The 15316-nt window shown below is 34.9% G+C and overlaps 1 protein-coding gene and 1 pseudogene across 1 annotated transcript; both read left to right on the plus strand.

The window, feature by feature from the left end:
- The first annotated feature begins 218 nt into the window (after positions 1-218).
- Positions 219-7627, plus strand: LOC108214646 (disease resistance protein RPV1-like). Its single transcript, XM_017386770.2, has 5 exons — positions 219-858; positions 3649-4750; positions 5049-5327; positions 5563-6963; positions 7061-7627. Exons 1-5 carry the CDS (start codon positions 347-349, stop codon positions 7520-7522), a joined length of 3756 nt encoding a protein of 1251 aa, XP_017242259.1. The 5' UTR covers positions 219-346; the 3' UTR covers positions 7523-7627.
- A 517-nt stretch (positions 7628-8144) lies between these two features.
- Positions 8145-14983, plus strand: LOC108215120 (disease resistance protein RPV1-like; annotated as a pseudogene).
- Positions 14984-15316: the final 333 nt, after the last annotated feature.

Genomic DNA, 15316 nt, shown 5'->3' on the forward strand with positions numbered 1-15316 from the left:
AAAAATTAATATGAATTAACCAGGTGAAGCTGTCGTCACTCAAACAAGGTAAACCAGGTCTTGCTGACGAGTGACGAAACCATTATTGTTCTCAAGTAGGCCATACATGGATGAAGTTTCAGAGCAATTTCTCAAGTTAGCATGCTAGCATCTGTACTAGACAATAAGACAACTACTAATAAAAAGTAAACTTTATCATAAAACTAAAACTTTGTAAGTTTCCAAGCAATTTCTTAAAAGTAGACTGCTAGATTTATCATAAAAGCCACTTGCTAGTCACTAGAGTAAAGCATTGCATATACTGTCCACAGTTAATTTTCAGTTAAGAAACACTATTTTCCTCCCCATGGCTACCACAAGTAAACAGTCAGCTGCACCTCATTGTTCTTCCTCTTCCTCATCTTCAACTCATTGGGATGTTTTCTTGAGCTTTTACGGTAAGGACACTCGTGGAAAGTTTACTTCCCATCTTTACTCTGCTTTGGTTCGCGAAGGAATTTCAACTTTCATGGATGACCCTGAACTCGAGAAGGGCGAAGAAATCTCATCAGGACTCCTTAATGCGATCCGTGGCTCAAAGATATTTGTGGTTGTTCTCTCAGAGAACTATGCTCGTTCAAGATGGTGCCTTGATGAGCTTGTAGAGATCCTTACTTGCAAGAGAACCAGCGGACGTTTAGTGATTCCTGTATTCTACTATGCTGATCCATCATATCTGAGGCACCTGAAAGGGAGTTATGGGGATGCTATGGATGTTCACAAGGAGCGTTACTCTGCTGATATTATAGGCAAGTGGAGATCTGCTCTGGCTGAAATCGCAGGTCTCTCTGGATACCATCTCAAAATGGATGCAGATGAGTATGTACCCTTTATTTGTTGTTTTACTAATTTATTATTGTTATGCTTAATGCTCACAGGGTTCAATACTCAACTATAATAGAGCAAGTCCAATAATTTACCTATCTCATTACCTATTACTAATATAAACTAGTGAAAAAAGCCGCGCGGCGTTATAAATTTTGATATGAATAGCATAAAAAAATTTTTGAGTCACCTTCCCGTTAAACATATCACTAATAAAAAAATATTATAATTAGTATAAAAATTTGTATAAGTGGCCATCATGTCAAACATAATACTAATAATAAAATTAGTTCGAACTTCCCTCCCGTCAAAGACAATATTAATTAGACCCGGCAATTTCGTACACGACACGAAAACGACACGAAAAATTCGTGTTTGTGTTTACATTTTAAGTACACGACACGAAAAATACACGAACACGAGAGTACACGACTTAATTTCATGTCGGTTTTGGGTTTACCTATCGGGTACACGACACGACACGAGGTACACGACATAATTAATTAATTATAATAATAAATAATTAATAATAACATGATTTATCATGCATAGTTTAATTGTAATAGTAGTTTTTATAAATAACATAGATATAATATCAAATAATATATAAAACTTAATTAAATATCAATTTTTAAAATATTAAAATGTAATTTAATATTCTATTTTTTCCATTTCGTGTACATTTTGTGTCGTGTACTTTTCGTGTATATTTCATTCGTGTACATTTCGTGTACTTTTCGTGTTCAATTCGTGTCGTGTATTTCCAAAGCACACAAAAAATTCGTGTACTTCGTGTCGTGTCGTGTTATTTCGTTTTTTTTCATGTCGTGTTCGTGTTTGGATTTCAGGTACACGAATTCATTTCGTGTCGTGTTCGTGTACGTGTACCAAGTACACGACACGAAAAGTACACGACACGAATTGCCGGGTCTAATATTAATCCATAATTATTATCTTTAAGATAAAATTAAATATTATAATCTAGATAAAAATTAGTTTGAGCCGCTCTCTTGTCAAACACAATACTAATAACAAAACATTATAATTTAGATATTAGTTTGAGTCGCTTTACTGTCAAACACAATACTAATAAAATTATTCTAATTATGATAAATTAAAGATTATAACCAGATAAAAATTAATTTGAACTGTGGTACCGTTTTAACAAAAAAAATATATTATAACATGGACAAAAAATTATTTTAGCCATTTTCCCATCAAACATAATACTAATAAAAAATTTATTATTGTTTAGATAAAAATTAGTTTGGGCCGCCTCCCGTGCCCGTCAAACACAATACTAATCAAGAATCATTTACATTATTATAAGATCAATATATGATTCCTATTTTATATATCCTATTTTATTTTGTAATTATTTTGAACCGCCATTTTAACAAAAAAAAAAATTATAACATAGATAAAAATTATATTAGCCACTTTCCCGCCAAACATAATACTAATAGAAAAATTATTATTATTTAGATAAAAATTAGTTTGGGCCGCCTCCCGTGCACGTCAAACACAATACTAATCAACAATCATTTACATTATTATAAAATCAATATATGATTCTTATTTTATATATCCTATTATGATAAAATTATAGATTATGATTGGATAAAAATTATTTTTATAACTTTCAAAAATAAGAATTGTATTTTTAAATTATATTTGTTCAATAATTGTTATCTTGAATAAATAAAACACAGGGCCATCTTTGCTTATTTTTTTTTTTGCAAGCAATACAAATTAAGTTGGTGATAATCAGTATCTGACCGTTCAAGATGATGACGATGAGCTAATCAAAAATAAAAATTGTATTAACTTACATTACAAATTTTAAATATAAATTGTATTTTATCAATAATAGCTAGTAATCCTATTGCTTTTAAGATTTGTAAATAAGAAAAAAAATTGTATCATCTTTAGAATTCGATAAGAAAAAAGTTGTATTACTTTTAGAATTCTTGAACCTGATTTTTTGAATTATAATTATATTTTTTTATCCGAAATTTAAGAAAAATTAGAAGACTGAATCGAACAATTCTAGAGACGCCCTGCATCCTCCTTTAAAATAAGAAAAGAATTATATCATCTTTAGAATTCGATAAGAAAAGAATTGTATTACTTTTAGAATTCTTGAACCTTATTTTTTGAATTATAATTATATTTTCTCTCCGAAATTTAAGAAAAATCAGAAGATCGAATCGAGTTATTCTGTAGACGCCCGCATCCTCCTTTATATATATATATTGATGATTAATAAGTCCTAGCTTGAATACTAGTGATTTAGGGAATCTACTTTTATTGGCAACTACAATAGCAATCCCTATTTTTTGTTCTCTATTATAGTTTTTAATAATAAATTTGAGGGGAAGAAGGGTGAAAAGGAGGGAAAAGCTAAAGAAAGGAGGAGGGTGTGAATTTTTTATTCATAAATATTAAATAGGTATGACGAGAGGTTATAGCGTTGGAGTATTTTTTTTATACATTACCTAAATGTGAGTTAGAGTTGATGTAGGTAGCTATTGGACTTGCTTCCAACTGATCTCCCCTCATGAAATCTTGAGAGAAGTGGGTGCTATATCTTTAGAGAATTGGATGTTGCAAACCCAACAAGTGCTTTTTTATCCTTGGTTTTTTCTGTCGATTAGTAAAGTTTTTGTTGTGAGTGCTGGATCATATAACTTATGCATGTGAAACGGATTACAAAACACATACACACACAGTGTCCCAGATATAATTGATAGTATTATAACTATGTGCGATTACTATTAACAGGAACGAAGCATACACTGTTCAGGAAATTGTGTATCACGTGACACCTTTTATATCTACAAAGAAATTGTATTTTGAGGAATATCTGGTTGGCGTTGATTCTTGTGTTGAAGAGATATGCGAAAAACTAAGTCTGGAGTCCAATGATGTTCGTGTTGTTGGGGTATGTGGGATGGGAGGAATCGGGAAAACCACAACAGTCAAAGCTTTTTACAATAAATATTTTAAAAAATTTGATATCAGCTGCTTTGTTGATGATGTAAAACAACATTCACAAGGAGGTAGTTACCTACTTCCTATACTTCAGCAACTCTCAGTTAAGATTTTTGGGAAGATGGATTACAAGGTACGTGATGTTGAAAGTGGAATAAGATTATTGGAGCAATTTCTTTCCGGTAAGAAAGCTCTACTTGTTGTGGATGATTTAGACCAATCTAGCTATTCAGATCTAGTAAGGGTTTGCAAGTTGTTTTTTCCCGGAAGCAGAATTATTTTTACAACAAGAGATGCAAACATATTAAATCAACTGAAAAAAGATATACCAGAAGTAGATATATACATGAGAGTATTGGAACAAGTTGATTCACTGAAGCTCTTCAGCTATCATGCCTTCCGAACGCCATCAGCACCTGAAAGTTTTAAAGAGCTGACAGAAAGCTTTATAAGTTATGCTGGAGGTCTTCCATTAGCTCTCAAGGTGCTGGGTTCATCTTTGCTCAACAGGGATGACATGTCATTCTGGAAAGAGAAACTTGTAAAGGTTCGAAAAATTGGGGAGAATGATATACAAAAAATCATTCAACTGAGCTTTGATGAATTAGGTGAGACAGAGAAGGCAATTTTTCTTGATATTGCATTCTTCTTTGTTGGAAAGGACAAAGATGAGGCTGTTCACATATTCAAATCATGTGATTTCTTTCCAGATGTTGGGATACCAGTTCTTGTAGAAAAATGTCTACTAACAGTAACTAAGAATAATATGTTTCAGATGCATAACATCATCCGTGACATGGGAAAAGAAGTTATTCGTGGAGAATCAAAGCACGGGGGCAGACGCTTGTACTTGCGTCAAGAAAATGCATGGGCGGCTTTGCAAAATCCAGAGGTAATCAAAATTCTATGTTGGAGTTGTAATTGGTCTCGATGTTCACTGTATCATCTTACATAAAATAATGAATCGATAAAATATGTTGCTCTTTGGCTCGAAATCTCAAATCCTTTTTATTAGAAGCAGAGAAGTGGAACATGCCCGATAAGATTCTAGGTATAAAGTTTGCATTTTCTTTACTGAACAATATGCTTTAAGACCTTCATGACGCTCATTGCTGCTTAGATATGACAGTATGCAATTACAATATATGCTGTTCACTTCATCTAATTGTTTTCTCTTAAAATCAAATCAGGGACTACAAAAAGTTGAAGGACTCATCATAGACCAGACCATGTCCACAAAAAGACATTTCAGTGCCAAAATACTAGAAAGAATGCCCAACCTGAGGTTACTTGAAATAATTGGTGCAAATGATATTGAGGGAAAATTCAGAAATTCATTTAACGAGTTAAGATGCATTCGCTGGCGTCATTGTCCTTGGACGCGTTTGCCTTCTAGTTTCCATCCCCCAAAACTCGTCTCTCTTGATATGCCATATAGCGAGTTAAAGACATTGTGGAAAGGCATCACGGTAAAAATTTAACATGTATACTCTCACTCAAGTCCAATATATATACATTATTATATTTGCCTACTAAGTCATTGTTGTATAAATATGAATAATATTTTGATTTGCAACTGTTCTGCCTTTGTATGTTATCTATTTCAGCCTTCAATGACTTTGTAGATTTATAGAATTTTAATAGCATGTTGTGTTGCAAAATCAGTGTAATTGTGCTGACTTTGTCTTTTGTTGTTCAAATCAGCCTTCAGTGAAGCTGAAGACTATAAATCTCAGCTACTCAAAAAACCTGAAAATCATGCCTGACTTGAGTAATTTCACGTTACTTGATAAATTATTGCTTCATGGATGTAAGAGCCTGCTGAAAGTCCCCCAAACAATTGGTCAACTGACTAACTTATTTCATCTGGATTTGGGAGGATGCAGCCATTTGAAAGAAGTAACCGAGCCAATCGGGCAATTAACTAAATTGGGTCATTTGGATTTGGATGGGTGTGTGAATCTGAGACGACTACCTGAGGCTATCATACAATTGACTACTATAGGAAGTTTGAATTTGTCTTATTGCAGCAATCTGACGCGACTGCCTGAGCAATTAGGTGATATGAAATGCTTAAAGATGCTTGATGCAAGTTATACATCAATTGAACAACTGCCAGATTCAACTTCTCAACTGAAAAAATTGGTTAAGTTGAATTTGTCCAGTTGTGAGAAGCTTAGAAAGTTACCTGAGCAGATTGGGAATTTGGAAAGCTTAAAATGGTTTGATGCAAGTTGTACATCAATTGAACAACTGCCAGATTCAACTGCTCAACTGAAGAAATTGGTTGAGTTGAAGTTGTTATTTTGCGAGAAGCTTAGAAAGCTACCTGAGCAAATTGGTAATCTGGAAAGCTTAAAATATTTATATGCAAGTGGTAGTGCAATTGAACACCTACCAGACACGTTTGCAGGCCTGGTCAATTTGGACAGATTGGATTTGTACAAGTGTGCAGAGCTCGAACAATTGCCTGAGCAGTTTGGAAAGATGCAATTGCAGAAATTGGATTTGCGATGCTGCCGGAAGGTTAAAAATATAACATCACTTGCAAAATTGTATCAGCATCAAGAGGGCATGGATACAATTAATTTGCCTGATATGATAAAAGATAAGAAGGTGTTGAAAGACCTAAGTCTGACATGTGATGAAAGTTTATGTTTATGGCTGCCTATGATTCTAAGTTTTTCTTCTTTGGAAAAGTTATCTCTTCATTTTGAGAGCCAGAGTTTCTCTCCAAGTGAACCGTATAGTCTTTCTGCGCTTTCCAGCCTACAAGATCTTACATTGGTTAATCGGAAAAATAGCGAGTGCTGTTTTCCAGAGCTTCCTTTGAATCTAACATGGTTAAAAATATATGGATATGCAACACTGGAAATGCTACCAGATTTATCGAGCTTGATACAGTTGAAGTGGTTGTATATATGGAGAGCCATCAGCCTTCAATCACTCCCATCACTTCCTCCTCATCTTGAATATCTTCATGTTGTTGGATGCACAAGCCTACAAGATCTCCCAGATCTGTCAGTTTATAAGGAATTAAGAAGCTTGAGGGTCAGCATGTACAGCAATCCGAATCCAATAAGTTTGAAGCAGAGTCTTCTTCAGGTATGTTGGTGCTGCTCTCTCTCTCTCTCCAAATTTATCTCATCAAAGATAACAACTCACACTTGTACAAATCTTTCCATATTTTTTAATGTTACAGGTAGGACAACATAAATTACATTCATTTGGAGCTGATACAGCAGACAGGGAGATTGGGGAATGGTTTAGCCACAAAAGCAGAGGGGATAAAATATGTTTCACAATTCCACCAAATACGGGAGACCACTTCTTTGGTGTCGGGCTGTGGGTCGTTTATAAATGCAAATATGCTGATCGCCGTGGTTTATACTTGAAAGTTGTTATTAGTAATGAAACCCAAGATATCCAACAAAATGATTGCTTTTCTTTACCATGTCAAACAGCTGTGGGCGAAGTTCAGTCGAGGATACAATGTGTAAGTTTCAAGAGAATGAGAAGTGGAGATAGAATCAAGGTTTCATTTCAAAGCTTCCCATATAATCCCAATTTTGATATGCCACCTGTTCTTTGGGGTCGCGGAGAAGTGAAAGTGAAAATGTGTGGGGCTCATTTAATACCGAAGACACCCTCCACTCTCAGTTGATACATCCTAGTTTTCTCCTGTTTTCTGTTAACCCAACGCAATACTTTACTTTATAACAGTACTGGCTCATATTACTTTGTTAATTGATTGAATTTGTATGTTTTATTTATTTAGCTACAACCTATAATTTGTTTGTTAAAATTTTGAAACATACAAATTAGAAATACGTTGGATAAGCTTATTTAATAAAATGAAGACTTGTTCTCCAAAAAGATTTATATATATATATATTTGTGTTTAAAAATTAAATAAATGAAACAAGAATAGCGTTGTGTTTTTTTAATTGAATAAATCTTTTAATCCCATTAAAATGCTACACCAGTGTTGTAAAAAGTGAAAATCGGACTTAATCGGTAAAGGCACCGTCCAGAAATTAATCGGAAAATCGGGAATTAATCGGATCATTAATCGTGATTAATTAAATATTATATATAATTATTATATCATATATTTTTATAAAATCAAAATAGGATAAATTTATGTAGCACAAAAATATTTTTATTATATATATAACAAATATCATCAACAAATTTAACTAAAATAAAATAATATATATCACTAACATAATAACAATTAGCCAAATTATAAAAAGTTAGTAAATATAAAATAAATAAAATGAAAGAATGCAACAACAGTCATATACATACAGTCACAGACATATATACACGCGTGCATAGCAGTAGAAGGAAACAACTACTCGACTGCAAAAAGAAACGAAAGCAGGAATTAGATCGAGGCTTCCGAGAAGAAGAAAGAGTCGTCGCTGCCGTAAAGGAGAGTAGACCGGAGCTTCAATTAGGGATGTCGTGTATGCTGTGAAATTACGGATGTCGCCCTTCCCGCACCCCGGCGTATCGGTCAGCGATATCGTCGCTACGCCGCCTGGCGCACCCGTGCCACACCGCTCCGCTCCGCTGCGCACCCCCGCTCGGTGCGCGCACTCCGTCTTGAAGAATTCGACGCCAATGAATGCACAAGCCTAAAGATAATTGGGGTTTTAACTTTTAGAAATTGCAGGTATCTGAAATCATTAAGTTTCAAGCAGAATTTTCTTAACGTATGTTGGTGTTAATATAATGATTTCTCCCTCTCAATATATCTCACTGTAGATAGAAACTTACACTTGTATAAAATCTGTTCACGTTTTTTTTAATGTTACAGGTAATACAACATAAATTATCTATATCTGAAGCTGATCTACTAGACAACAGGGAGGTTGCGGAATGGTTCAGCTACAAAAGCAGCGGGAATACATTAAAGGCCCACCAAATTTGGAGACAAGCTTCTTTGGCATCACACCTGGATTGTTTATAAATGCAAATATGTCGGTTCTCATGATTTTTCCTCAAGAGCTGTTATTACTAATAAAACAGAGGATATCAATGAGATCATGGCATTTATTTACCGTTTGATATGGTGGTGCATGAAACACGGTCAAGGATACAAGGCATACGGAATCACAGGTTTAAAACTGGAGACAGAAATGCCTAATCAGGGTTTCATTTTAAAGTTTACCATGTAGTCAAGAAGTGAAAGTGAAGATGTGTGGAACTCATGTAATACCAAGCTTATTGGTTGAGTTAATTGATTGGTTTTAAACTAGCTCTACGTGTTACACTCGAAGGCTCATTTCAATTGAAGTCACTGGGCCATTGGCAGAGAGCTCTTTCACTTGTATATATTCAACATGATAAATATATCTCTTCCTCACAGATATTATTTACGTGGAGGAGAGTTGTCGAATTGATTTGGGCAGATTCATCGAAATTTCTGAAGGCAATTTTCCACCAGTGGGCCGGACCTCAATGAAGTTTCTTATGAATTGTCCATGGTAGCATTTATAACAGTTGCTACAATGAAACATAAGGTTGCCTAGCAAAACTCTACACATTAATCATTCGTTCAATTTCAGCTTATAAGCACTGTTTTCCATGGCTACTTCAAGTAATCAGTTACCTGTTCCTTATTCTTCTTCATCTCCACCTAGTAGTTGGGATGTGTTCTTGAGCTTTTACGGAAAGGACACTCGTAGAAACTTCACTTCCCATCTTTACTCTGCTTTGGTTCATGCTGGAATTTCCACTTTCATGGATGACTTTGAACTCGAGAAGGGCGAAGAAATCTCATCAGGACTCCTTAATGCGATCCGTGGTTCAAAGATATTTGTGGTTGTTCTGTCCGAGAACTATGCTTATTCAAGATGGTGCCTTGATGAGCTAGTAGAAATCCTCACTTGCAAGAGAACCGGCGGATGTTTGGTAATTCCCGTATTCTACTATGTTGATCCATCAGATCCACGTTATCAGAAACGGAGTTTTGGAGACGCTCTTGATCATCATAAGAAGCATTACAGTGTTGATCTCATAGACAAGTGGAGATCTGCTCTTGCTGAAATCGCAGAGCTATCAGGATACCATCTCAAAACAGAAGCAAATGAGTACGTTCCCTTTAATTATATTTTTATTAATTTATTGTTATGCTTATTGTAGTTCTACACGAGCTTCGACATTGAATGAAATCACCAATTATTTCTCCTCCAAAAATTATTAGAACAGTTGGTGCAGGTTTAAAAAACCTCAAGTTCTCTCCATTTTGAATAATTTAATACAAGTTCTTAACCCACCTTTTTTCCCCTCTTTTTTTCTTGTTATTGTTAATTAAATTTTGGCAGGTATAGAATTCACTTCTCTTTAGTTTCTTTGAGATGTGAATACTGGGTCATATAACTTGTGCATATGTTGAGTACTGTACAACACACATATATAACTAATATAATTAAATTTTTGTATGACTAAAATTAACAGGAATGAATCTTACACCATTCAAGAAATTGTGGAGAATGTGACAAAACTTACATCTACCAAAAATTTACTTCTTGAGAAATATCTGGTTGGCATTGATTCTTCTATTGAAGAGATTTATCAAAAACTAAGCATGAAGTCGAATGATGTTCGTGTGATTGGGATTTGTGGAATGGGAGGAATTGGAAAATCTACGACTGCCAAAGCTTTCTATAATATGTATTTTAACAATTTTGATGTCAGTTGCTTTGTTGATGATGTAAAACAACATTCACAAGAAGGTAGCTATCCACTTCCTTTATTTCAGCAACTCTGGGTTAAGCTTTTCGAAAGAATGGATTATAAGGTAAATAATGTTGAAAGTGGAATAAGAAGATTGAAGCAATTCCTCTCGACAAAGAAAACTCTTATTGTTGTGGATGATTTGGAGCAATCAAGCTATTCAGATTTCCTAGTACGGCTTTGTAACTTGTTATCTGCCGGAAGTAGAATCATTTTTACAACAAGAGATGCAAACCTGGTAATCAATTGAAAAAAGATATATCAAAGGTAGACATATACATGATGAGGGAATTAGGACAAACTGATTCATTGGAGCTCTTCAGCTATCATGCCTTTCGACAACCGAATCCACCTGAAAGTTTTAAAGAGCTCGCCGCAAGTTTTGTAACTTATGCTGGAGGCCTTCCATTAGCTCTCAAAGTGTTGGGTTCATCTTTGCTCGGTAGGACCCATATTTCATTTTGGAAAGCTAAACTTGCGAAGGTTCAAAAAATTGCAGAGAAAGATATCCAGAAAATCCTTCAACTGAGCTATGATGAATTAGATGATGAAACACAGAAGGCAATATTTCTTGATATTGCATTCTTTTTCATCGGAAAGGACAAAAATGAGGTGGTTCATATATTTGAATCTTGCGGTTTCTTTCCAGATGTTGGAATACCAGTCTTAGTGGAGAGATGTCTACTAAAAGTTGATGAGAATAACATGTTTCAGATGCATAATCTGATCCAAGACATGGGAAAAGAAGCAATTCGGGAAGAATTTAAGCATGGGAATGGCAAACGCTTGTACTTGAGTCGAGGAGCACGTTTGGCTTTGCAAAATCTAGAGGTAACTAAAATCTATGTATGAGTTGTACTCGTTGGTAGCAATTTTTACCGGCTCATCTTACAAAAAAGCCACTGAAATAACTTCAGGATTTATTACACAAACATACATTTTTCAGCTTAAAGTCGGAAACTGTTTAATCAGTTCATTTACAAATGATAAGTTGTTGAAGTGCTTAATTTACCTCTATAGGTATAAGCAGAAAACTTTGATACCCTAATTTTTTGTCAGAAAACTCACAGCCTCCCTGCTGTGAGTCCTGCCTGCTGCAATGCTGCTTTGATATGTTGGTGTCTATTTAGATAATACTAAATTTGTCTTATCTCGAAATTTTCTCAAACATCTTGTACTTTTTTCTAATGATTAAATCTAAATAATATTAATTTCGCTTTATCTCAAATTTTCCCATAACTTTTCTTTTAATGATCAAATCAGGGAGTAGAAAAAATTGAAGGACTCATCATAGACCGCATCAAGTCGCCAAAAAGACATTTCAGTGCCAAAATCCTGGAAAGAATGCCCAACTTGAGGTTACTTAAAATAATTGGTGCATATCATGTTGAGGGAAATCTCAAAAATTCATTTCATGAGTTAAGGTGCATTGACTGGAGTTATTGTCCTTGGAAGCGTTTTCCTTCTAGTTTTCATCCAGAAAAACTAGTCTCTCTTGACATGCCGTGCAGTAAAATAAAGTCGTTATGGAAGGGTGTTATGGTATGACTTTAACATGAACACCGATTCAAGTACTAGATGTAGACATTATTTCATTTGTTAGCCCAAGTCCATGACATATATTTACATACATAATATCTTAAGTAATTTCTTAATATCTGTGAAAATATATAGCATGGTTTTGGCAAATATGTATAACAGAAACAGCAAGTTTATTTCAAAAAAAGAAACAGAAACACTAAATATGAGCACATTTTATTTAGCAAATAAAAAAGTATAAGCACATTTTGGATGCATGTTAAACTACAAAGATATAAAAACAAACATGACTTGTATTATGGTAGACAATTATTCTTTCCTTAGATTTATAGAATATATTATATTAATAAGTAGCTAAATACTTTTTTAATCTAAGAGTTTGTTTGGAAGTACTTTTGAAAACTGTTGTGCAGTTAGAAAAGATACTGATAAAGTGTTGTTGTATAAATCATGGTAACTCTGTTTCTATGTTGTTCATTCCAGCCCTCCGTGAACTTGAAGACAATAAATCTCAATTACTCAAGAAACCTAAAAGTCATGCCTGACTTCAGCAATTTTACATCAGTTGATAAGTTATCACTTCGTGGGTGTAATAACCTGCTGAAACTCCACCCATCAATTGGACAGTTGACTAATTTGAGTCATCTGGATATTGGTGAATGTGGCCATTTGAAGGCATTGCCCGAGACAATTGGACAATTAACTAAATTGCATGATTTGGATTTGGGATTGTGTGTGAATCTGAAATGGCTTCCTGAGACTATCAAACACTTGACTAATCTGGGCAGTTTGAAGTTGGGTGGTTGCAGCAACCTGACACGATTGCCTGAGCAATTAGGTGATATCAAGTGCTTGAAAATGCTTGATGCAAGTTCTACAGCAATTGAGCAAGTACCAGATTCAATTGGTCACCTAAAGGATTTGGTTGATTTGAGGTTGGACAAATGCAAGAACCTTCGAAAGTTACCTGAGCAAATTGGAAATATGGAAAGCTTGAAATTCTTTGATGCAAGTTCCAGTGCAATTGAACACCTACCAGACACATTCGCATGCCTGGTTAATTTGGTCACTTTGCACTTGGGATCGTGCGAGAACCTAACAAGTCTGCCAAATAGCTTATGGAAGCTGAAGGTTCTTCGAACACTATATCTGAGTTGTAGTCCAAAGCTCGAGCAGTTGCCTGAGCAGTTGGGAAAAATGCAGTGCTTAGAAAGGCTTTTTGCAACTGGTACTGCAATTGAAGAATTGCCAGATTCTATTGGATTGCTGAGTAGGTTAGAGTGGTTGGATTTGCGATTCTGCAATAACGTTAGAAGTCTTCCCAGAAGCATATGGAATCTTACATCACTTAAAAATTTATGGCTTCATCACCAGAACATGGCAAAAATGATTTTCCCAGATACGGTAAAAGATATGAAGTTGGAAAGCCTAATACTGAGTTGTAATGTATGGCTGCAAGTGTCTCGAAGTCTCTCTTCCAAGCTTTGCAACCTACAATATCTTACGCTGCATGATTGTACAAGTCGTGAGTGCTCCTTTTTAGGATTCCCTGTGAATCTAACAAATTTATCAATAGTCAAAGCAACGGGGGAGATGCTACCAGAATTATCGAGCTTGAAACAGTTGAAGCATTTGTGCATTGAGCAAGGCATCGGTCTTCAGTTAATTCCTCCACTCCCTCCTCATCTTGAAACACTTGAATTGTACCAATGCACAAGCCTAAAAGATCTACCAGATTTGTCGAGCTTGCAACAGATGAAGAGTTTGTACATACAGAGCGGCATCAGTCTTCAATCAATTCCTCCACTCCCTCCTCATCTTGAAAGACTTGATTTATACGAATGCACAAGCCTAAAAGATCTACCAGATTTGTCAATGCTGAAGGAATTGAAGCGTCTGAGTTTTAGCTATTGCAGCAATCTGAAATCAATTAGTTTAAAGCAGAGTTTTCTTCAGGTATGTCGGTGTTAATCTCTCGCAATATTTACTCCCTCCCCATTCATTTATATACAGTTTTCTTTTTGGGACGTCCCATCATTTCTATATATTCCCAAAATAGCAACATTTTATAATTACTTTCTTTCACTATCTTCATTCTATTTTTCAGGGGGGGGGTAATGTCACAGGCGCAAGCTAACACTTGTATAATCTATCTGCCCATATTTTTTTACTATGTTACAGGTAGGGCAACAAAAATTATATTCACTTGAAGCTGATCTACCAAATAGGGAGGTTGCCGATTGGTTTAGCTACAAAAGCAGTGGGAATACAATATCTTTTACAGTCCCACCAAATTCGGGAGAAAACTTGTTTGGTCTTGGGCTGTGGATCGTTTATAAACGCAAACACACTGATGACTGTGCTTTACTCTTGAAGGCTGTTTTTACTAATAAAACAAAGATTCGGCGACACACTTGTGGCTTAAAATTACCCATGGATGCAGGGGTGGGCGAAGTACTGTCTGCAGTCCGATGCATGTATTTTAACGATATGAAAAGTGGAGATAAAGTGAAGATTTCTTTTCTAAGCACCCCAGAAAATGCTTTGATGCATTATGATGGTGTCTGTGGATTAGTGAAAGTAAAGATGTGTGGGGCTCATCTCATACAGAACAATTTTGTGGGAATTTCTGATTTTCCTTCCTATTTTTCTTCCTTTTCAGGAGCATATGGCACCGTGAGGCGGAAGCGAATAAATGTGAAAACAATCGAGTGAAGTATGATTTGACAAATTTCACTCTTTCCTCTCCTCCCTGTCTTCATTTGTAATCTAAAGTTGATTGTCAATACTCATTACTCAGTACAACCAAAGAGGGATAATAAAAGAGTTTTCGTTTAAATTGTTAGTACTGTTACAGGGTGTTCATCAAACCGCCAGGCTGCATAAACTGCCCGCACCGCACCCCTAGTACTGTAGATATTACAGGGGAGCTAATCTGTCAATTCATATATTAGAAGAGTTTTTGATAAATCAATTAAATTTTAAAAGAAAGGTATTTACAATTTTTAATATTCAACGATGAAAAATTAGTGACAAATAGTGTATATAATGACACTATTTATAACTCATAAAAATTATTAAATTTAATTAGGTGAAGTGGTATGATTAATTAATACTATTATTTTTATACTTTCTCTGTCCTATTTATTAATAAATTTTTTTAACTGTTCGT

This window comes from Daucus carota, chromosome 3, assembly GCF_001625215.2.
Source record: "Daucus carota subsp. sativus chromosome 3, DH1 v3.0, whole genome shotgun sequence".
Lineage (NCBI taxonomy): Eukaryota > Viridiplantae > Streptophyta > Magnoliopsida > Apiales > Apiaceae > Daucus > Daucus carota.

Coding starts and splice junctions, on each gene's coding strand:
- LOC108214646 (XM_017386770.2), top strand. CDS start 347: ATGGCTACCACAAGTAAACAGTCAGCTGCACCTCATTGTTCTTCCTCT. Junction 859..3,648: donor CTCAAAATGGATGCAGATGA/GTATGTACCCTT, acceptor TACTATTAACAG/GAACGAAGCATACACTGTTC. Junction 4,751..5,048: donor CGGCTTTGCAAAATCCAGAG/GTAATCAAAATT, acceptor AAATCAAATCAG/GGACTACAAAAAGTTGAAGG.